The following is a 25,073-nucleotide window of genomic DNA, read 5'->3' on the forward strand; positions in this document are numbered from 1 at the left end:
TAAAATCTACAGCTTTAAACCCAGCTTGTAATCTCACTGAACTGAAGCATTGATTCACTTAAATCATAGTACATTTGTATAATTTTTAATGTATTATTAGTGCAGTTGCAGCTAAATGTAGAGCTGCTACTAGATGAAAAGGATTAGAGGTGATGTAGGGCTTTTGTGTGTGTTTTCAGAAGAATCCAGACTCTGGTGAGGACGATGAGGTCTGTGCTGATGATCACTAAATTGACTGAAGATCACGTTCATGTTCTTAGTGGTTTTTGATGAGGAACATAATCAGGATGGCCCCCACTCTGTTCAGATTGAGTTTATAATTGTTAACATCATAAACATATAAAGTTCACATATATATATATATATATATATATATATATATATATATATATATATATATATATATATATATATATATATATATAATTAGAATAATAATAATGATGATGATAATGGGTTCAGCAGGTTCACTGAATAATTCATGAGTCACTGTTCTATGTACAATAAAACATATTTTTAATGACTGAAAATGCTACAAAAATGTCAAACGATGAAATATAATTGATGCAAACACACAAAGGTACAAATACAAATACAAAACAATAGATACAAATAGCAGTAAATCCACAAAAGTAAAATCATAACATAACTATATAATATTAGCAAAAATATTTATAAACAGTAAAATGACATCAAGTCTCTGAGTGGCTTAAAATACAGAAAATAAATAACTGGAAGAAACAGCAGGTGTGGCTGCAGATGAAGGACTGGATGAAGATGAAGGACTGGATGCAGATGAAGGACTGGATGCAGATAAAGGACTGGATGCAGATGAAGGACTGGATGCAGATGAAAGACCGAATGCAGATGAAGGACCGGATGCAGATGAAGGACTGATGAAGGACTGAATGCAGATGAAGGACTGGATGTAGATGAAGGACTGGATGCAGATGAATCACTGGCTGAAGGAGATGGACTTTGACTACCAGGCTGTAAAGGCACATATTGTAAATTATTAAATTAAGAATAATAATGATGATGATAATGACATATGAAGGTCTTTTTCAATTACATTGCAAAATCTGCATTGGTACATTTACATTAGGTTTGGCTGCTGAATGGTTGCTGGAAAGGTTCCAGCAAACTGTGACTTTGTAAACTAAAAAAGAGGCGACAGAACAGACTGACATTCATGTAAAATCATATGTGTGCTGGAAAAGTAAAGATCTGATTTCCCTTTTGAAGAAAACACAAAATCTTCTATCCAATAAAAGACAATATGACTCTAAAATATAAAAATAAAGAATGAGCATTGATAATGTAAGTGCAGGCTGTATAATGGTGGGGGTGGAGGTAGGGGGCGCTACAGCAGTAGGAGTGGAGTAAAGTAGGTGGAACACTTGCAGCAGGTGGAACACTTACGACCTGGTAAAAGAACAATAAAGAGTGTGGAACACAGGTTTTATTTACCTTTTAGTCTTGATATTTTTTACAGATCTAAATAAGAAGAAACATTGAAAATCTAACATTCACACATTAACATGTTTAATCCACAATCATCTCTGTACACTAGTGAAAGACTGAGGGCAGAAGTGAAGTGATATAAAGATCATGAGCTCTTCTACAGCTTACTGGTAAGTGTGCCATTGCTGCCACCTAGCGGATAATTAACAAATAAACTCTCAAATACAGGTAGATTCACACCTGTATTGTATTGTATTGTATTGTATTGTATTGTATTGTATTGTATTGTATTGTATGCTCAAAGAAACACTGAAACAAATAGAAGACAGTAAAAGAAAAGGGGGAAAAGAAAATTACTGTAAATTGGTTTTTTATATAACATGTAGGAATTTGAAGCAGAAGGCAGAACAAGAAAAACACAGGTAGGAACCGAACCTCAGACCCCACTGTAATGTAGAACACAGACACACTGTATAACATTAAATTAGTTCACATTTATTAACAACATCCCGACTTCCCAAGCCATGGCATAATGACACCAGACTCTTTCTCCAAATAATTATAGAGGATCCTCACATACACAAAGCTTCTGTGTCTAAACTGCAATTTGTACAACAGGTAAAATTCTTGAACAATGAACAATGTAAAACTTAAAAAAAAAAAAATAAAAAAAAAGGCAGGCAAAATATCCCTGTGCCCAAAACTAAGGAACAGCTCATGTATTTCCTAGGAATGTGGTTGCAGGAATTTTCAAGACTGGAAACTTTCCATGGAAATTATCAGGAATATTAAGGTATTAACAGGAATAAATAAAATAAAGTTGGAATTTACAAAATTGCAAGTTATCCTATAACAGGGAACTTAAATGTAGTTAAAAAAATAACTTGCTTGATAATCAACCAGATTGACTGCAGTTTCAGTTGAATTTCTACCTGCACATTCATCAGTCACATGCACACAGCACACTTACTGCAGGGCTCCTGAGGCCGTACCCCTACATGCACTGTGTTTTCTTCATGTAAACAATGAGTCATGATTTAAAAAAGGTTAAAAACCACTGCCTTATTGGTAATAAAAGACAAATAATCAGGATCTCAGGTCTACATTTCTTACTACTGAAGTAAACAGGACCAATACAGAACAGTTCATCGGACAGGAAGTCACTTATAGTTACTCAAGTACAGTAATGAAGTACATTTACTCAAACACTTTACATCACACACACACACACACACACACACACACACACACACACACACACACACACACACACACACACACACACACACACACACACTCTTGTGACCAACACCAATGTTTCAGATTATCAAATCAGAACACTGATACACACATGAGCACACAGTATTAAACTGTGCTTTACAGTGGACTGCTGTTACCACACACACACACACACACACACACACACACACACACACACACACACACACACACACACACACACACACACACACACACACACACACACACATGCTCAACTCTGCTCTGTCTTTCTCCTTTTTTTCCTCATCACCAGTCATTAAAACAGAGCACACTGATTAGTCCCATCAGCCACAGATCTGCTTCTCACCGCTCATTTCCCCCCAGCTCCACCCTCCATTCACCAACCGCTGCTCGTGCACGCACCCGCTGCTCCATCCAGCAGTAGTGTTCAGGTGTTGTGAGGTGAATCCAGTGTTAACCCTGTCAGAATGCCTGCTGAAAGATCATCCACTTTCTTGTGCCAATCCATGCGATTAATTATGAAGTACAGATGTTTAAGTGAATCAGGTTCTGCCCCACATTAACTGTCAGCTATATTGCTTTCAGAGCTCAAAATAAACAAAGCACTAAAGCTGCAAGAAAATACCTCAACTTCAGTTTCTGTCAAATACCTTCTCTTTAAGTACATCAAACATCACTAAATTTACTAAAGTGGATTTCAGGATAGAAAATGAGGTGATTGAATGCTCTTTGTTATGAAGAGACATAGACATTATTGGAATTAAAAAAGCTTTATTAATTTAAATAAAACTTTAAATTAAAATTCAATATAAAATGAAGATGGTGAAACAACATGCACACTAAAGTACATGATACGTTTGAATTTCACCATCTTCCTCTATTCCTGAATCATTGTCATCATCTCTTCAAGTTGCTTCAACAGATCCTCGAAGCTGTCGACGTCAAAGACTGGTACAGAATCCAGGATCTCTGTGCTGTTGTGGGGGTCTCCAGTATGATTCTGGTCTCCAGACTGGTTTAAAAAGTCACAATCCTCATTTAAAATGGAAAAGATGTCGTTGTTGAGCAAATTGATTTCATCCTCGTCCTCGAGCTGAACCTTACTGCTTGTACAGTCAGACCCATAGCAGGTGCTGTAAACAGAAGTGCACAATTTTAGCTGCATATTAAAGTAAATGAGTGGTGATTATGGCGATTATTTAAGATGCAGAGTAAAACTTAATTTGCATGGCATTCTTCTGAAACTGTTCCAATGCAGTTTACTAACTCACTTGGTCTAGCAGAAAGAGGAGGATCAAAGCAGAAGTCTTTAGGAGACAGCAGTTCTTGGTGGCTAAGGCCGGGGAACTGATCACTAACTTCAGGCACGAGGTCATGGACTGGTACTTCTTCTGGCATGTTCATGACTATATGGTGGTTTGGTTGATGATCAGGTCTCCTCTGTGAGTCACTACTCTGCAAACTGCCTTTTCTCCTTTTCTTCTTTGGAAGAGGTTTATAAACCCAATCTACATGATAGAAAAGAAGAATTTAAAGAGTAGGAAAGCAACATAAAAACAATAAAAGTGTCAGGATTGATGCGTTTGTTTTGTTATTTTGCCATTTGTCTATAAAGAATGTTCACCTACCAGGAAACAACTGTTCATGTTCCTGTTTAAGCCTCCATGATTCAGTGTAGTAGGGTTTCTTCTGTTCTTCACTCAGTTTGTTCCACTGGATCCCAAGCTGCATGCTGATCTCTGCAGAGCTGCTATTTGGATTGGCTTTGGAAAAGATGGGCCGCTGTTTCCTCGCCCAAACCATGTAGGCATTCATTGGCCTTCTGATGTTGCCTTTTTTATCTCTGTACTTGGCTATGTTAAATTTATCTACAAAATAAAAAAACAAAGTTCAAGTTAAACAGAAATCATTATAAACTTCTAGTTAAAACAGTGAAGAGAACAGAGTCATGCAATACTGCACCAGTCTTAAACACACACAATGTTGTAGTACAAATGTTTTATAAGTGCTGCATTACTCAGTCAGTACAAAATCATTTGATATTTCCTGCATGACAGATTTATATTCAATGTGGTTTAAGGAACTAAATGATAACTATATTTCATTGTCTCTGTACTTGTTCTCTGTACAATGACAATAAAGTTGAATAAAGTTGACAGCAGGAGAAGCAGCTGTAGCTGTTACCCGTCTTATTATCTGTCATTATTTCTCCTTCTTTCTTCTGAAAGTTGTTCTTTCTGGCTGAAAAATCTTTTTTGGCGTCTTGGAGAGCGGATTGTTCAAAACCTTGAAGCTTATTACTAAAAACAATTAAAAACATTTTAGCTGTTTGTTTGCGCTTCATTACTGTGGTCAGTAAATGTTTGTGTTGAACTGCAGCACCACAAAGTTGTCATGATACTAAAGCGCTTCCAGGGCACCATTTCATTGGTGCGTTTACCAAGAAATATGACCAATCAGGAATCCCGACGTCACAAAAAAGGTGGGGCTTCAATTATTCAAACGCGGAAGCTGACAACAGGTGGTGTGAAGACAAGGAAGTGGTGTGTGATTGTAAACCCTTCACGAGTTCCTGTAGTCTTCTCTTTTTAGACACAGTAGGCTATTAAAATATTTAGAGTTATATTATTTAATAGAAACCACGTGTTTGCAGTTTGGAATGTGATTTTGATAGAAATGTGGGGTTTAATTTGGGGTGCAATTAGTTTCTACTGCATGTGTTGCCATGTTGTTGTGTTATACTTAAAATGACCATTAGGGGGAGTAGAAGTGCATTGAAAATAGAGAATGCGTGATTAGCGCGTGTCAGATGTGTTATGAGCTATTAGAAAATAAATCATTCATTCATGCTACCTGGGGGGTATTCCAGAAAGCTTGGTTAACTTACCATTTGATAAATCATAACCTCTGGGTTGATTTACCCCAAAACAGGCATACCATGAGTATGTCGGTTCCAAAACACCTGAGAAGAGTTAGTTTAATGAACCTCCAACTGGTTACCCAGAGGTAATGCGCGTGCACGGTGCATGTATAAAGACATTTTCAATGGATCGCCGATTTCACGAGTCACCATGGAAACTCAAAGCTGGGAAAAAAGAGAGTGGCGTAGTTCACAGAGGCGGAGTTGGAGGTTTTAATGCACTCTTATGAGGAGTTTAAGACAATAATAGTAAAAAGAAGCAATACAGCTGCATCTGCTAAAGCAAGAGAGATGTGTAAAGCAATATAAAAAAAAACATTTTATTGAATTTTACTTTTATTGTTTTTCAGGAAATAAAGAAATAAACTGCCTGGCAGGCCAGTGCAAAAAAAATAATAAAAGTAATTTTGACAGATCCTGTCTCTCAAAAGTCTTCCGTCTCTGTTGGCCTCTAAAATCTGCAGGTGTTCCTCTGGGCCATCTTCCTCAATACAAGGAGGGTGGCTCTCTCCTCTTATAGTGGCAATCTTGTGAAGCACAACACAAGCCACTATAATGTCGCATGCCCTCTCTGGACTACCGCCCACGCAGACACTGAAACCGAGATTTGAGGATCCCTATAGTCATCTCCACCTTGGCCCGTGTTCGGCTGTGAGCCAGGTTAAACCGTGTCTGTGGTCCAGGCTCAGGTTCAGGGTAGGGTGTCATTAAATAGGGCAGACAAGGGTATCCACTGTCCCCCAGCAAGTAACCATTGTACTGTCCTGTAATGATTGAAGTGTACAGCACAAATTTAGTAAAAAGGAAAAAAAACAACAATTGTATAAAGTAAAACATACCCTGCTGAAATGTCTGGCATAATGATGACTCGTGGAAAATTCTGGCATCATGCACAGATCCTGGCCATTTTACCTCGACATTGGTAATGATTTGAGTTGCCTCACATATTACCTAGTTAGTGGAAAAAGTAATGACTTTAATGATTTTAAGAAGGGAAAAAATTAAGTTGTTACCTGCACATTGATACTATGACTAGATTTCCTATTAACATAGTCTCCCTCATTTATTGGTGGAGCTTTAATAGGAATGTGAGTGCCATTAATGCACCCAATTACATTTGGAAACCCTGAAACTGAAAGTTATGGAAGTATAAAGTGTGTGTGCGCATAATGAATACATGTATAGATATAAATAATATGACTAAATATAATATATATATATATATATATATATATATATATATATATATATATATATATATATATATATATGTGGCAGACATACTGTACGAACAATCTCTGAATCGCCCACACGGTTTGTCACATTTGCGATATGCGGTTTTAAAAGACGTGATAAATAAACTAACGAATCTTTTGAAAAACGATAACGCTCTTTCAAATATTCATTAGGGTATGCAAACACATCAATACGCGGTCTTATAACCCTCTCCCGACGAACAAAACCTCGTATAATTTGTGCTTCTACGTCCACAGGATCCTCATCAAAAGGGCACACCGAAGTTACACTGAAACATAACCCGCTCCTGAGCAGGTTATCTTCAGAGAGTCAGTTGCTATGGTTACATACATACCCAGAAAGTTACCTCCGTTTTTGGAACCGAAAGTTGAGGTTATCCACGAACTTACCCTTAAACACACCCAGGTATGTCACATAACCTGCTTTCTGGAATACCCCCCTGGCCTCACTTCCTTGTTTCCTGACAACACTGCCCTTTTAACAGCCTTAATTTCATTTTCCTCAGATTATTCATTATACTTACCTTCTCTGAACTCTGAACACAGATTTTTACTTAAACACATGGTAGTATTTATAGTCTCTTATCATCCTTCAATTATAATCATCTACTTAAGACGTTTGTAAGCAAGAAATGATCATAAGAATGAAAGAATCACAAGGTAAATTAAACTGTAATAAATATTTTTTATTGAATACATTCAAGTCCAAAAATGTATTTGAAAAAGAAAAAACATTAATGAAAGATGTGATTGATTTTGATCTGCCGCCAGTCTTTTTACAAGCACTTAGTGTTTTCTCAACTGGTCCACGACTACACCATAATATGTATGGGATTTTTTACATTGGTATTAAAATAAGAAACTAAACTCCTATAAAATCATCTCAGCAGTAATAAAAGTAAGATTTGGTAATTTCTGTAAAAAGCTTGGTGTGAAATGGACGTCTCTGTTCACTTGTGTACAGCAGCACATGGGGAGGACAACAAATAATGACAAGAAACAAAAAAGTGACAAACTTCATTTAGATTTGACTTTTTCTCCATCACCCTTATAGCTGACATGCCATCATTACACACACACAATGAATGTAACTGATTTGAGGTGATCCATGAAAAAAAAAAACACTTTCTATGAGTCAGTTCTATAAATGTTAGTTTTAAGACTAACGAGGCATAAAAACAATTGAAATGGTTACACGTGAGATTCGTAACACCACTTCCACAAATACAAAGTGCCCTAGTGTAACATTTGATCAGTTCACAGCAAAAACAACTTCCTCCTTTCTGCAAAATCTTGATATTCAAATCCTTGTTTGGTCAATTATTCCCTGGTTCTCCTACAGCTGATGTTCTACTGTATACACAACACATCATCTACAGGAATCTTTGATATCCCCAGGCCTGAGGTGAGATACTGAACAGGAACGAGTGAGATGAGACTTTTGCTTAAACTGTTGCTCAGAGACGAGTCCATAACATCATCTCTTCATCTTCTTCCTCTTGATCTCTTCATCTTTTTCCTTCTCCTCCTGATCCCCTGGTGTTGGACAGAAATCACTCTGTAACCTATAACATAATGCTGTTCAAACACTATGTGCGCTATATTCATCTCTATGTGAGGCTCATGACTGGTAGGAGACGAGCTGCTTGGAGGAGACCGAGTCCTCACAGGGGACGAGCTGCTTGGCGGAGACTGAGTCCTCACAGGGGACGAGCTGCTTGGAGGAGACCGAGTCCTAACAGGGGACGAGCTGCTTGAAGGAGACAGAGTCCTCGCAGGGGACGAGCTGCTTGAAGGAGACAGAGTCCTCACAGGGGACAAGCTGCTTGGAGGAGACTGATGCCTTGTTCTGTCTCTGTCCTTCTGTGTCTGAAGACAAACACACAGTGAGACGCATCTCGTAAAAGGAATCTATAATCAATATTACCGTCACCACCAGCTTGTGTGTTTAAACCTGAATAAATCCTCTATTAAACCATTACAAACATTTTAACAAGTTATCAAAATTTTATTTGAGTAAATATTTGAACAATTTGTCTTTTCCTAACACTGTTTATCAGTTAATTTCTGCTGAACTGAACCCATTTTTCTTTCCTGAGGAACAATTCAGTCATACACTAGGACTCATTTCACTACCACATATATACCTGTTTTTACATCTTTATTATTTCCTAGAGTGTCCATTCACTGTATAAATGTAGATAAAAATACAGAAAAGGACATGAAAAGCAAAATACAATTATTTCGCAACATTAGCTAGGCTAACTAGTCAGCTAGCTATTTTTAGCTTTAATAGTTTTCTTCCTCAGTCTAAATATCAGATTTTTAGTGAAATATAAGTAAACTTATGTACTAATGTAACTTATGTAATCTTATTAACTTAAATATAGTTTCATTTATCTTTTAGTCAAAAAGTAGACGTTTCTAATAAACTAACAAACACAAAAGCAGTGCTAGCAAACCCGGCTAGCATGAGGCTAATGATGATGTCTCCTACACCATTAGCCGAAAGGTTCATTTCTGCTCACTGCAACATTTATGGAAATATAATCACTCTTTATTATCATTCTTTATTTTTTTTATAATCAAATGTATCCACTTTTTCCTGCAAGTCTGTGATCTTTATGCTAATGATCAGAAGTAAACACAAAATGAGGAACATCGCTTTTCCCCTCTTCACTCCGGTACCGATGGTTAATAATGATAATAATAAATGATAAACTCTGTGTTTTAAAGAGAATAAAATCCATAAAGCTCGGAAACTCACCGTTCCAGGTGTCGTACAGTTTGCTTCATCCCGGCAGAGGGTGTTTCCCGGCAGTACAAAAAGATTCATTTCGGTGAGTTCGACTCATTAGATTCGGTTCAAGAGAGTTCGGTTCGATCACTTCTATTCAAAACAATGAGGTTCAGGAGAGTCGGTTCCCCGTTTCAGCTCGACCAAGCGTGTGGGCGTCTGGGTGTGACGTCACAGTAGGATACGCGTGTGTGTGTCTGTGTGTGTGTATATATATATATATATACATGTCAGATCATGCTTTTGTTTTTCATCCGTGAATTCACTCATTGTAAGTAAAGAGACACTAAAATGGAGCTCTTTAGAAAACTTAGAGAGATTTTTCAAAGCAGGAGACAGAAGAAATATAAACAGATTAAGGAAGAGGAGCAGAAGCTGGAACACATGCAGAAAGGAGTTACAGATTGGGATGCATTTCTTAATATGATAATAGAGAAGATAACAGAAGAGAAAGCCATCCTGGTACAGAAGGTGCAAACTCTGGAGGCTACTTTAGCTATGGAGCGAAAGCAGCGTGAACAGTACATAAATCATAGAAACGACACACACCTCCAGAACATCACTGAGCTCCAGTCTTCCCTGAAACTCCACGAGGAACAGGAGAAATCTGTAGAACGTGAGAGAGAGACACAACAAAAGCAACTGCTTGAACGTGTTGCTCAGCTCGAGGCCAGTTTGGAATTTGAGAGAAATAAATGGGAGGAGAAAAGCAAGAAGGACCAACTAGACATGAGGGAGAGGAACAACTTACCGCTTCTGACCATTAGAGAGCTCCAGGATTCTCTTAATCACTGTGAGGAGAAGAAGGATAGAGCAGAGCATAAGAGAGATTATCTGATGAGATACCAAAAGCTACTGGAGGACATTCAAGAGCTCCAAGAGACCGTGAATCACTGTCGCCTTCTGCTTAAGATGATCAAAAAGACTACAATGAACTCAAACATCCAACTAAGCATATCATTTGAACTCACACCTAGAGGTCGAATGATACAGGATGACCAATATATGTTGCTGATTTCTTTTGTCCGATATGTTTGGCCAATTATCATCCCCCCTTTATCTCATAAAATCTAACAGTTAATAAGAAATGATACAGAAAATTGCTTAAATGATTAATTAATTGGTATCAGAAGATTGTGCTGCAAATTATGTCAAATAAACATTTGCCATTAAAAAAAATGTCAATGTCCAGCTGGTTCAGCATCTTCAGCATGAATTCCACTGATGCCTCCAGGTGAGCTTTTTTGGGTAATTTTCTTAAAATATAAAAGAAACTGACTGTAGACTTAAAAAGTTTGAAGATGCTGAACACAGACACAAACAAGTAAGTTTTTTTTTTAACTGTTTATTCTTTATTTTTACTGATTATCCTTCTGTATCCTTCCCATGTATCTATTGAGTCTTTTAACACGCTACAATTGATCACGCTCCCTGAGATCTCAAAACTCTGGACTTCTAGTGGTTCCTAGAATAGCAAAGTCCACTAAAGGCGGTAGATCATTCTCACATTTAGCTCCTAAACACGGAAATAGTCTTCCTGACAGTGTTCAGGGCTCAGACACACTCTCCCAGTTTAAGTGCAGATTAAAAACATCTTTTTAGCAAATTGGATCCCACTACATGTGTGGAGTTTTGACATTGGACCTCCTCGAGTGTTATAAAATAGCTCAACATTTGTGATCATCACAGGTCCAGCATCAGCTTCTCCATGCCAGAGCTTTTAGAGTTGCTCAGTAGCTCCTAGTTTCATAACCATAAAGACTGTATAAGACTGTAGAAAGAACATTACTTATAATCTTATACTCCAGTGCTCATGTTATTTCTCACTCTCCAGTGTTCTGTATTGTTGAAAGATTTATAATCAAACTCTTGATGTCACCCAAATGAGGATGGGTTCCCCTTTTGAGTCTGGTTCCTCTAAAGGTTTCTTCCTCATTACATCTAAGGGAGTTTTTCCTTGCCACAGTCGCCACGGCTGCTCATCAGGGATAAATACACACCATTCACCTTGACTGTTGACTCACAGATGGTCACCTTTTCTCAGCCTGGCTTACACTACCTTTTCCCATAACTTCATAGTGTGACTGATCAACGTTAAGTCAAGTCAAGTTTATTTCTATAGCGCTTTTCACAACAGACATTGTCTCAAAGCAGCTTTACAGAAATCAACAGTTAAGGTGAATGGTGTGTATTTTTATCCCTGATGAGCAGCCGTGGCAACTGTGGCAAGGAAAAACTCCATTAGATGTTATGAGGAAGAAACCTTAAGAGGAACCAGACTCAAAAGGGGAACCCATCCTCATTTGGGTGACATCTAGAGTTTGATCATAAATCTTTTATCAATAGAGAACACTGGAGAGTGAGAACTAACATGAGCACTGGAGTGTGTGATTATAAGTAATGTTCTTTCTACAGTCTTATACAGTCTTTATGGTTATGGCCAAACCTCAGCAGTGGAGAGAAATTAGCATAGCTGCTGTTCATGATATTAACAGTACAAGTTGATAATGTGCATGTGATCAGATGTTCTGGAGCACAAGGTTATGATGTGAGATGTGTGTTATGTGTAGGCTTTGCTAAAAAGATAAGTTTTTAATCTGCACTTAAACTGGAAGAGTGTGTCTGAGCCCCGAACACTGTCAGGAAGACTATTCCAGAGTTTAGGAGCTAAATGTGAGAATGATCTAGTGGACTTGGCTATTCTTGGAACTACTAGAAGTCCAGAGTTCTCAGGGAGCGTGACGGATTGTAGCGTGTTAAAAGACTGGAGAGATACATGGGAGCCAAACCATTTAGTGTTTTGTAGGTAAGAAGCATTAGTTTGTAGTCGACTCGAAACTTAACAGGTAGCCAGTGCAGGGACGATAAGATTGGGGTTATATGATCATAAGAACTCTTGCTGCCGCATTCTGAACTAACTGAAGCTTGTTTACTAATGATGCAGGACATCCACCTAGTAATGCATTACAATAGTCTATTCTGGAGGTCATGAACGCATGGACGAGCTTCTCTGCATCAGATATAGATAACATGTTTCTCAGCTTAGAAATATTTCTAAGGTAAAAGAAGGCTGTTTTTGTAACTTGGTTGATATGATTTTTGAAAGACAAGTTGCTGTCTAAAATAACAGTTACAGAACATCCATCTAAATGCAGGTTGAGATGCTGGAGCTTCTGTATACTGGTTTTTGGGCCGATGAGGAAAATCTCCGTCTTATCAGAATTTAATAGTAGAAAGTTATGGGTCATCCAGTCTTTTAATTCTTTAACACACTCAGTTATCCGAACTAATTGAGCTGTATCGCCTGGTTATAATAAGATATATAGCTGGGTATCATCAGCATAACAGTGGAAGCTAATTTCATGACTTCTAAGAATATTTCCTAAGGGAAGCATGTATATTGTGAAAAGCAGGGGTCCTAGAACTGAACCTTGTGGCACGCCATAATTTACTAGCATTAACCTGGATAGCTCTCCATTTAAGTCTATGAAATGGTAATGATCAGACAGGTAATATTTAAACCAGCTTAATGCCTGTCCCTGAATGCCAATATAATTTTGTAAGCGCTCTAGGAGGAGATCATGATCTATAGTGTCGAATGCAGCACTAAGATCTAGTAAAACTAACAGTGAGATGAAGCCTTGGTCTGAAGCTAAAAACAGGTCATTAGTGATTTTAACTAGACCAGTTTCTGTGCTATGAGGGGGCCTAAAACCTGACTGAAACTCTTCAAAGATGTTCTCTTGTAAGTGGGAACATAACTGGGCAGCGACAATCTTTTCTAAAATCTTAGACATAAATGGGAGATTTAAAATGGGTCTGTACTTCGATAGCGTGTTTGGATCCAAATTAGGTTTCTTAATGAGGGGCTAAATAACTTGAGGGATTTATGGACGTGACCTAAAGATAGTGAGGAGTTAATAATATTGAGAAGAGGCTCACCAGCTGTATGTAACACTTCCTTCAATAGATGAGTTGGAATGGGATCTAACTGACATGTTGTTGATTTAGCTTTGGTAATAACATTATACAGCTCTTCCTGTCCTGTACATGTAAAACAGTGTAGTTGTGGAGTTGTAGGTGAGATTGTATGAGGAGATGCTGTCAGAGGTTGGACCGCCACAATTGTTTTTTTAATGTTATCTATTTATTCAGTGAAGAAATGTATAAAGTCCTCACTACTAAACTGTGATGGAACATAATGTTCAGATACCTGATTTGTAGTTAATTTAGCTACTGTACTGAAAATGAACCTGGGATTGTTTTTGTTGTTTTCTATGAGTTCGCTCAATTGTTCAGCGCTAGCAGCCTTTAGCGCCTGTCTGTAGCTGAGCATACTGTCTTTATACGCAATTCTGAATAACTCCAATTTAGTTTTCCTCCATTTTCTCTCCAGATTACGGGCTGTTCTCTTGAGGGCATGCGTATGACTATTATACCAAGATGCAGGTGTTTGTTCTTTAACCTTTTTTAACCGGATGGGGGCAACAGTGTCTAACGTGCTAGTGAGGATAAGGTCTATGTTGTAAGTCATTTCATCAAGATTATTAGCAGTTATGGGTTTAGTGAGAAATTGAGATAAATCAGGCAGGTTATTTATGAATCTGTCCTTAGTGGTCGAAACAATAGTCCTACCAAGTCGATAACGTGGTGAAACACGGCTAATCTGCTCTACCTGTAGTGTGTACAGTATGAGGTAATGGTCTGTGATGTCATCACTCTGAGGTAAAATTTCTATATCAGTGACGTCTGCTCCGTGGGATATTATTAAGTCTAGTGTGTGGTTAAAATGATAAGTTGGTCTGGTGATGTTTTGTTGAACCCCAAAAGAGTTTAATAAATCGACACATGATAATCCTAGAGCATTGTTTACAACATCTACATGAATATTAAAATCTCCTACAAGCAGCACTTTCTCAAAATTGATCAGGAGGTCTAAAAGAAAACAAGCAAACTCTTGAAGAAAATCAGTTTAGAACCCTGGGGGTCTGTACACGGTGACCAGAGCAAGTTTTATATGCATGTCTGAAAGTACAACTTTAAGAACGAGCACCTCAAATGATCTAAAACTGAATCCTAATCTCTGACTGACATAAGAGAGGCATTGTAAATAGTAGCTAAACCTCCCCCACGACCAGTCTGACGGGGCTCATGCTTATAAACATATCCTGATGCTGTAGACTCGTTTAGACCCATATAATCACCTGGTTTAATCCAGGTCTCAGTGAGACAGAGTGCTGAGAGATTATTCTCTGTGATCATCTCATTTACAATCAGTGCTTTGGGTGCAAGTGATCTAATGTTTAAAAGACCAAACTTTAGAACTTTTTGGTGTTTGCTTATCTGGATAACTGCAATAAGATTATTTCTGGATCTTGTGTATTTAATTCTTGGTTTTACTACACGAGGAATAGATACGGTTTCTATAAACTGGGCTGTGTGTGAACTTGTAACTATTTGGTTTGTTGTATAAATGTTCTCATAGTCGTAAATTTCCTGATGTCTTACCAGTTAGATGGTGTAAAGTATCCAAGAGATGTTATCTGATAGCACTGCTGCTCCAACTCTGCTGGGGTGCAGGCCATCAGGGCGAAAGAACTTCGGACGCTCCCAGAAACAGTTCCAGTTATTAATAAAGAGAAGTTTGTGCTCTCGACACCATTCATTTAGTGCAAAGAGTCTACTAAACTTCTCAGCCCCTCGCTGGTAAGTGGGAAGAGGTCCTGACACTATGATCCTCGTTGTGGGTGATGTGCTGCATACCGTCTTCACCAGGATCCTGAAATCCCTCTTTAAGATCTCTGTTTGCCTCAGCCGGGTGTCGTTCCTTCCAGCATGAAGAACAACCGCTGCAAAGTTCTCGTTTAGGATCGCGGGTACCTGCGCAGCGACATCGAGAACACGAGCACCAGGAAAACAGCGAGTGTGCACCTTACCTTTGTCTCCGGTAGCGCGGACATGCCGGACGATGGAATCTCCAAGAATCACAGTATGACGTTCCGTCTCGCGGAGAGGGGCGAAGCGGTACTCGGTCGAGATCTCGAAGGCCGGTGGTGGTGGTGGGGGAGACGTCCTCGACCGGGGCTTGGCTCATGTCTTCCGCTGCTGCAGCATCCAGGGTCCGTGGTGCACCGGTGCCGGAGTGAACGATAACTGGGCGGGCTGCGTTGTAGGTGCGCTGGGCCTGGGCAGAGAAACACGCGGAGTTGAGGTGCTGGGAGCGTTAGGTTCAACCGGGGAATTTACCTGGGACGAGTGAGCGTCCGCCCGGGATGTTTCCAATGCCACTTTCCGCTCTCGCAGCTGGGCATGCTTTGCCTGTTTCTCCAAAGCCTCCAGCTCCAACTCCACCGTTTGCAACTCGAACGAGTCCTCACCTGTGCTCAAAGGCAGACACACAGCCGGCATAGTGCTTATAATACCCGATAGAGTTAAGATACAGAGATGTGATAAAGTGAGAGGGAATGAATATAGTCAACACTAGTGATAGTCGAGTTAACTAACTACAGGCACAAGTCAGGAAGACAAAAAACAATTTAGGATTATTAAAAGAGGAAAAAAGGAGAGATAAATAGTAAAGTTTGTTTAAAAACACAGTCAAATACAGGAAGCTACGTCACAGAAAGCCTGCAAGCAGAGAGTCTCCTTTCCACGTCATGACCTGCCCCCATCCTGCTGCCACCTAAAAATATAAATAACTAACAACAATCTGCACTTACTTTATCTTTAATAAGAATTTACAGTAAATACATATACAAATAAATACATAAATAAAATATAAAAATAAATCATAATAAAATGGCAATTCACACAACAAACAAATTAAATACATTTTTCACTACACACACACACACACACACACACACACACACACACACACACACACACTTACATTTAAATCGCTATCACCCTAATCATACTTAATTCCTCCAGGATTAATTACAGGTTGGGTGACCTCTAACCTCTCGTGTGGTGCTGATGTTCCTCCTCAGAAGTCCGTCTGCTGCCTGAAGTCTCAGCTCCACCCTCTTCAGGTCATCAGACTTCATCAGGGCTGTCAATTAAACACAACCTATGTTTATCTACACTTATGATACCAGGACGAGAAAAAAACCCTCTGAAGATGTTCTTCTTAATGACTGAAATCTGTATCAGAGCTCTTTTATAGAAATATATATATGACTGTATATTGCTGCTGCCATTAGGACAATATTTCACATCACATGAATCTGCTGCACTTGTGAGTGGATTTGATTCAGACTTTTTTGATAAGCGTCTCTAATAGATCAGTGTAATTATTATAATATTAACGCTTAGTGGCGTCTCACCCTCCAGACAGTCTCTGACTCTCTACAATTATCTCATACATACAACTGAGCATATCATTTAAACTCACAACTAGAGGTCGACTGATACAGGATGACCAATATATGTTGCTGATTTCTTTTGTCCGATATGTTTGGCCAATTATCATCCCCCCTTCATCTCATAAAATCTAACAGTTAATTCATAAGAAATGATACAGAAAATTGCTTCAATGATATATTTATTTAATAAACACAAGCCTCTCCAATCAAGGTGCTTGTTAACAGGTTTTGGTCTCCGTGACTACCTGTAACCTAAACTACAGCTGGTTGAAGACTCTTTTTTGATTTTTGATCGTTGGTCGGCTTTGGGTTTTTTGCTGTGTTATAAAATAAAATTAAAATCTGTGTGACATGAACTGACTCATATTTCTTGTCCACTTAAATCCCACCCTCCCTCCATCCTCTACGCCGACTCCAACAGTTCAACACACTCCCTCCATCCTGCACAGGGCCGGCCCTGGTCAATTTTCTGCCCTGGGCAAGATTTTACTTGGTGCCACTTCCCTCACAGCCCATTCACCAATAATCATTGTGTTCAAACATTCATAACCTTATTTTAAATTGTTTCCAGTGAAACTATAAAATATAGGTGCTGTCTGGGTCACATTATAAATTAAACACAAACAATAAGAATAATTACATCTGGTCTTCCTGCACATAAATGTCTTTATTTAAACACTCCTTTATCATACAGTACTGTTTATTCTTCCACTTCATTTTAAAAAGTGTTCGATGTCCAGTAGATGGCAGTAATGTTCTACTAAACTTTAGCTCCTTCTAGCGGTATCACGAAGAAATACACTGTACTACACTTTTAAAATGTATTTTACATAATTTAGCTTTTTTTTTTAATAAACCAAGATATAAACAAACATTACCAAATTAACCACTTCGAATTACAAATACCACAAATAGCCAAATTTTACACAACTATATAGTCTAATATTGTTAAAACGTATCATGTGACTCAAAAAATGAGATGTTACAAAATCTCGGATCTCTGGAAACCCAGACATTATTACACTATTTAAAACTTTCAGAATGGACTTTAAAAACTGGACCAATATAAAGTTTGTTCACAAACTTTTACTAAACTGAGTTTATTTATATGATCATCGCCATTCATTACATTACCTCTGTCTTTGTCCCGCTTTTCTTCATCTACACTTCTTCTTCTTTTTTATTTAATGTTATAAATAAAATTTTTTTTAGCATAATTATGCTATAAAACACATATTATACCATTAAGTTTGGAGCATGCGCAGAAAGAACCGGAGACATGACTGCACAGCGTTTTTTACTCGTTTACTCTGCACACTGCAAACACACCCACATGCAGCACGAGAGTGCCCTCTAATGGCTATCAGATATTATAACATTAATGCAATGTTACCAATGTCACTATGACCATTGTTAATTTAGGGGCTTCAGGAAAGTCTGCAAAGGAAACAAAACTATACCACAGACTTAAAATACACTGTATAGAAGGATATTCAAAACCAAGAACAAGACACATTTTGCTTTTTTAGTATCATTGTCTGAATCATTTTTAGCAGATATGTAATGAAATGTCAATATAATCTCACCTTCTTTAAGAAGTCTGTAGGCGAGGGCATGAGCTTTATAAGAGTCTCCTCACTGTTCACATAAGGCTACATAACCCCTACAGAGAGACTGCAGGAGTTCATGTCTCATAGACTCTTTCTCTGCCTCGATCTTGTCCAAAATCACAGACAGAAACGTCTCTGATAAGGACTAAATAAGACGAAAGAAAAGGATCATCCAATATCCAACTAAATCACACGTGTTCAAATCATGTATAAAAAACAAACATTAAGGAGTTAAGATTTGACTGTGGACCAGGTTTAGGAAAACTATTAGACTTTGTTTAAACCAAAACCTGGAGTAAACGTTTTTACACCACAAACCATATCTACTGTTCATTTTAAGAACATCAGGGCACTGAATTAACTTTTACAAATAAGAAAACTCAAATCCACAGCTAAACAATTAAGTTGTTTAAATTTTGTGCACACTAAATAAAACAGAAGATAATAACTGACCTTTTTTACACAAAACACAGATGTGACCGATATTTCCTCATCTGTCAGACCAGGAAGTTTACGACTCCCTTTAAGTAGTGCAGAAACCCAGTTAGGAGATAATAAATCATAACTGGCATCATGAAGAGTTTCCAATGCACAAGCGATAAGGGATTGTGTTTTGATGTGTTGATTGTGTGTTCATTTGATTTTATGAAGATATCATTAACATGTAGAATTCTACAAACATTTATCTGACAATATTTCTGGTCCTTTTCTCCCTCACAGATGTAAAATAGACTCAGATTTTCCATCCACATGCAGATCACTAGGTCGCTGTCGTCATTCTGCACAAGAATATTTTCCGCATCCGTGCTTCATGCAATCTTTAATAAAACAACTTTTTTTTTTACTGTCCACTTTTTCTTTTCTTTTTTATTTTATTTCTTGTAAACAAAGCTCAGTTATCACAAGCTGGAAAGAGCTGCATTCCACTTCCTGCCAGGTGTCACAGTGCACGTCACGTGCTCTTTCACCACTAAGAGCTTCTAAAGATGAATACAACTAGGAACTCGCCCACATGGGGAATAAAAACCTCCCATGTATCGTTAAAATCCTGCACTCATTGGCTACATTTTCTATGGAACATGTTGTTTCCACACTGCTACTGGCTGAAAATAAAAGATTGGAAAAGAAAGGTGGTGCAAAGCAAAACGTCACCACAAACACCTGCAGCGTTCAGTTGTATCACTGATAAGATTCTACCTGTCTTTGCCTTTTTTTAGTGGTTACTCTCATTTGTTTTTTAACACTATATTATTCCAGCCATATTTATTTTTTACCACCAAGATGTCGCTCTTTATGCGAAAGTTACTCTAAAACAGATACAAACAAAAGACCAAAAATGCTCTACGGTATGTTGTTTAGTGGAACCTTATCTTTCCAAATAAACAGGAATTTGCAGCAATTGTGCATTTGGATGCGTTTGTGACTCGTTATTACAATTATAGTTTAAGTACTAGTTTTATTTTGCATGTTGTTTGTGTGTATTGTTTACACAAATTTAGGAAATACATTCGTTATAAGCATTCTATTGAAAAACAATGTTCTAAAATCGATGCTTGAGGCTTAGACCTTTAGAATGATATATAATTTATTATGATAACTTATACCCCTTTTCATTTAATCTATTGTTAACTTACACCAGCAAACAGTGGTCACTTCAGGTGGCTGCTTTTGGACTGTAGGCTCCGCCTCCTCTGGTCAGGCTCTTGCTCTTCATTGGTCCTTTTTTCCCCATTCCTCCATTACAATTACCAGGTGACTCCACCTACATATAGTAGAGAGCTGAAGACAGAGCCAACACAAGGAGGGGGAGTAGAAGAAAACAGCACAGACACAAAACAGTGAGTTAACTTACAAAATTTTGTAAATTTGCTGCAAAGCAATTTTGAGTTTACTCAACTTCTGGGGGTAAAGTTATGCTAAATCATTGTAGAAAGTGGATTGAAACTGCTAGTATAAGTTAGGTTTACCTTCCTCAGTAGGTACATCTAACTAGTCATCATGAGTTCGTTTGAAGATAGAAAGGGGAATTGATTGAACTTTAAGAAACGAGTAGAAGGAACTACAGACCTGAAGTTCAGTAAACTCGAAAAAGCTTTGCAGCAAATTAACTTTTTCAAGTTGGTTCAATAATTTTCTTCTTTTAATTTACAGCTTTAAATCTTTCATTCAAACTTCCACAAATTCCTGTATGGCCTTTACATTAAAAATCAAACACAGAGATTGCAAACCATACAAACACAATAAACAAGACACATTTTCTTTAGAGAAAAATATTTATTTTACAATTTTGCCAAGCGACACATTTCCTGTCAACATAAACTGCAAATAGTGGACTCGGTAATAGTGTTTCAATATATCAAATTATTATATTAAAATAAAATAAATAATTCGAAATGAAATATATATAAAATTTAAATAAAATAAAAGACAAAAAAGGCAATCTTGTAATCACTTCAAAATGCTGGAGTAAAACGACACAAATGCTTTTAAACTGTTGGAAAAATACAAAAAATACTTTGAAAGTGCAGGAGTACAAAAACATTTTTCTCAAAGTGCCAGAACAACAATCTTAATGCTGCAGCAATAAACAAGCAGAGTTTCAACACATGCGCAAGAGTAATCAAGTATTACAGCTGTTAAAAACAAAACTTAACAGTCATAAAACCTTACACTAAAACTCAAAACTGACTTTGGCCTATGTTGCACTGTTATACAGCTACTAACCAAACAGGAACAAATCAGTACTTGCACTTTTTCAGCCATATGAACTGCAGCTACTTCACCTGTAACAGTTTTTTTTTGAAGGACTGGACTCTTGCAGAGCACTGGGGGTCAAGGCCAATAAACACTTTCTGAATAGTTTCAAAAGTGTATTTTAGTTCTTTAGGATAGCGAAGGATTTTGATGGCATAAATCAAGTAAAATAGAAGAGCAACAGCTGTAGGGAAGTCTTGCACATTATTCAGCACAACTTGCTCTTCTAAAAACACAGACAGGCACCTTACATTTAGATTTGAATGGATTGTGGCAACATCATCTTCAACGACAGTTAAGACCCCCTTCTTCATCCCTTCTGTGTGAGTGTCTTCTGAGTCTGTGTCCTGCAGTAAAAAGCAGCATAAAGACAGAATTATAACCCATAATTTATTGAGTTCTGCTGAACCACAGAGATATTTTTATATTGTTTGAGATAGGTCACCCAAAAATCACACATGCCGCAATTTTCCATTGTGTTTGCTTGGATATACACCATGTTGCCAAAAGTTTTGGGACACCCCCTTCTAATGAACAGGTATCACTACTTTAGTAATTTCCATGAGTACAAATCTTAATGTTCAAGCATATAATTATATTTGATGGAATTGTGTGCTTCTAATTTTATAGCAAGAGTTTGGACAGGACCCTTTTCTATTCTAAAAAAGCAATGCTGCTGTGTATGGAAAGGTTCAAAAAAGAAATGACTGATTCAGTCAGTGTGGAAGAACTTGACTGGTCTGCAGAAAGCAAAGGCTTAATCCCAGATGAACATCTCTGGTGGGACTTTAAATGCAGACCCTGAGCCAAAAACATCACCAAACACCAATGACTTGTACTTACACTATATGGACAAAAGTATTGGGACACATCCTTCTTTAGAACAGAAAAAAGACAGTGTGAAAAAACTGTGGCAACAAAGATGAAAATATAATTAATGTATTTACAAATTGTATTTCCATCTCTGTTGCAACAGTTTTGGAAGTGTCTAAATTGACGACCCATATGTACAGGTAAAATAACTTTTATTTGAAACACAACAACTTCAACAAAATATAGCACATATTAGTATAAGCATATTATTAAATATCAAAAAACACATCTGCACACGTGTTCTGTGATTTTAAATAATTAAAAAGTTGCACAAACATCTGTACAATACAAAAACACACAATGATAAAACTATAAATATATATATATATACACAAACTGGAGATCAAAATTAGAGAACAATTTATAAACAATTGAACAATTCTGAAATAATGTCATCTTCACTGCTCATCTCATGGAGCTCCCTGCTTCCTCGCCTGTGCGCACCCGGCTTACTGAGGCAGCACACCTGGGTCTCATTAACCGCCTGCCTAATTAAATCCTTCACTCACAGCTCACAAGCGTCCGTTATTGTTACCTGTTGGACTCAATGAGTGTGTTCGCTACGTGTTTATTTTGCATTAAACACTGTTGTTTTTCATTTGGCTCTCACTTCGTTTGCTCGCGCCTGACAGAATAACGGACCAAAACCGAAAGCACGAGGAAAGGATTCGCCGTGAAAAGGAATACAATGCGCTTACTTCGCAATGAATCACCAGCCCAGCACGCCTTCCGATCCAGTACAGGATCTGATCGCCGCGCTCCGTGCGGCTTTCCCCTCCACGGCGGCACCGCAAGGTCCTCAGGCTTCCGCCGGCAGTCCTGTGGCGCTTCCGGAGAAGTTTTCCAGAGAAGCTTCAGAATGCCGCGGCTTCATGCTTCAGATGAACTTATACATCGAGATGCAACCCCAAAGATTTCCCACTAAGCGGTCAAAGATCGCGTTGTTCATCTCCCTCCTCTCTAGGAGAGCTCTAGCGTGGGCGCAGGCGCTATGGGATGACACCGGCCTGGTGGTGCAGTCCTATGCTCGTTTCACCGTGCACTTCCGGGAGGTGTTCTGCGCCGCCCCCGGAGTTCGCACCACGGCCGATCAGCTGCTCGGGTTGCATCAGGGGAACGACAGCGTGGTGGACTACAGCCTCCGTTTCCGCACTCTGGTGGCATCTAGTGGCTGGAACGAGACGGCGCTGCTCGGTGTGTATCGGCTGGGGTTAAACACAGAGATGAGACAGGCAATGGCATATCTGGAGGATTCAGTGGGGCTGGAGAAATTCATACAGAAATCCATCGGGCTCTCTCAACGCCTGGCTGCGGGACCCCCAGCACCATCGGATGCTCCACGCGGCTCCGCAGCTGCCCCTGAGGCCGAACCCATGCAGCTAGATTCTCAAGGACTGTCCAGGAGAGAGAGAGACCGCCGCCGGGTCACGGGGAGGTGTCTGTACTGCGGTGTTCCGGGCCACAACGTCAATCGCTGTCCCACACGCCCTGCTCGTGCTGCGGTGAGTATGGTGGACTTCCCGTCTGACATTTCGCCTTTGTCCAACCTCACCGTGTCGCTTCTAACCCCCGCTCTCTCCATTTCTGTGCGTGCTTTAGTCGACTCCGGCTCGGCAGGGAACTTCATCTCCCAGAGCTGCCTCGACCGACTACGCCTCCCCAGAGAGAGGGGCTCCCAGGACGCCCTTCGGGTAGCGGATGGGTGAAGAACTGCACGCCGGCGGTCACATTACAAGTGGGGCTCTTTCATCGTGAAAGGATCCGGTTCCTGGTCCTGGAGAGCTCCACCGTCAGTGTGATTCTGGGAAGACCTTGGCTTCAGAAGCACGCACCGAGATGTTCCTGGGACACCCGTTCACGGTGATCACTGACCACAAGAACCTCCAGTACCTCCGGGAGGCTCGGAGGCTCAACCCCCGGCAGGCACGATGGGCGCTCTTCTTTACCCGGTTCCGGTTCCACATCACCTACCGGGCCGGATTGCAGAACGGCAAAGCCGACGCCCTGTCCCGGATGTACGGGCCAGAGGAACCTGGAGAACCTGAGCCCATTCTCCCTCCGACGCTCATCCTGGGACCCATCGTCTGGGAGATCGACGCGGAGATCCGCAATGCTGCCCGCCGCGAAACCACCCCGGCAGGGTGCCCTGAGGGACTTACCTATGTCCCTACCTCCTGCAGGCCCAGACTCATCCGGTCGGTCCATGAAGGGCCTGGCTCCGGCCATCCGGGAGAGAAGCGAACAGTGCAGATGGTCAGGGCTCGATACTGGTGGCCAGAGATGACAGAGGAGAGCAAGAGGTTCGTACAGGGATGCTCCACCTGTGCGATGTCGAAGGTACCCCGTCATCTGCCCGTAGGCAAGTTGATGCCACTCCCCGTCCCTCAGCGTCCCTGGTCTCACCTGGGGATCGACTTTGTGACGGATCTGCCCCGGTCTGAGGGTCACACCTGTGTCTTGGTGGTGGTGGATCGCTTCTTGAAGGCCTGCCGGTTCATCCCCCTGAAGGGCTTGCCCACCGCCCTCGAGACAGCTGAGGCCCTATTTCACCACGTCTTCCGGAACTTCGGACTTCCGGAAGAGATCGTCTCGGACAGGGGACCTCAGTTCACGTCCCGAGTCTGGAAGGCCTTCTTCAGGTTCCTGAGAGTCTCGGTGAACCTAACCTCGGGGTATCACCTGCAGTCCAAGATAATTCAGGAGCTCAGCCGCTACCTGAGAACCTTCTGTAGCCAGGACCAAGAGGAGTGGTGTAGGTTCCTGCCGTGGGCGGAATACGCCCAAAACTCG

At 39.7% G+C, this 25,073-nt stretch overlaps 1 protein-coding gene across 1 annotated transcript; it reads right to left on the reverse strand.

Annotated features, from left to right (window-relative positions):
* Window positions 1-248: 248 nt before the first annotated feature.
* LOC310731572 (uncharacterized protein) lies at window positions 249-17,832 on the reverse strand (the record flags this gene model as incomplete). The annotated part of the gene is made up of 6 exons (XM_083551230.1): window positions 17,408-17,832; window positions 16,642-16,733; window positions 15,759-15,863; window positions 15,443-15,718; window positions 859-990; window positions 249-299 (listed from the first exon to the last, which is right to left on the reverse strand). Exons 1-6 carry the CDS (start codon window positions 17,409-17,411, stop codon window positions 249-251), a joined length of 660 nt encoding a protein of 219 aa, XP_083407356.1. The 5' UTR covers window positions 17,412-17,832.
* Between the last annotated feature and the right edge of the window lie 7,241 nt (window positions 17,833-25,073).

Source organism: Silurus aristotelis, assembly GCF_946808225.1.
Source record: "Silurus aristotelis genome assembly, chromosome: 9".
NCBI lineage: Eukaryota > Metazoa > Chordata > Actinopteri > Siluriformes > Siluridae > Silurus > Silurus aristotelis.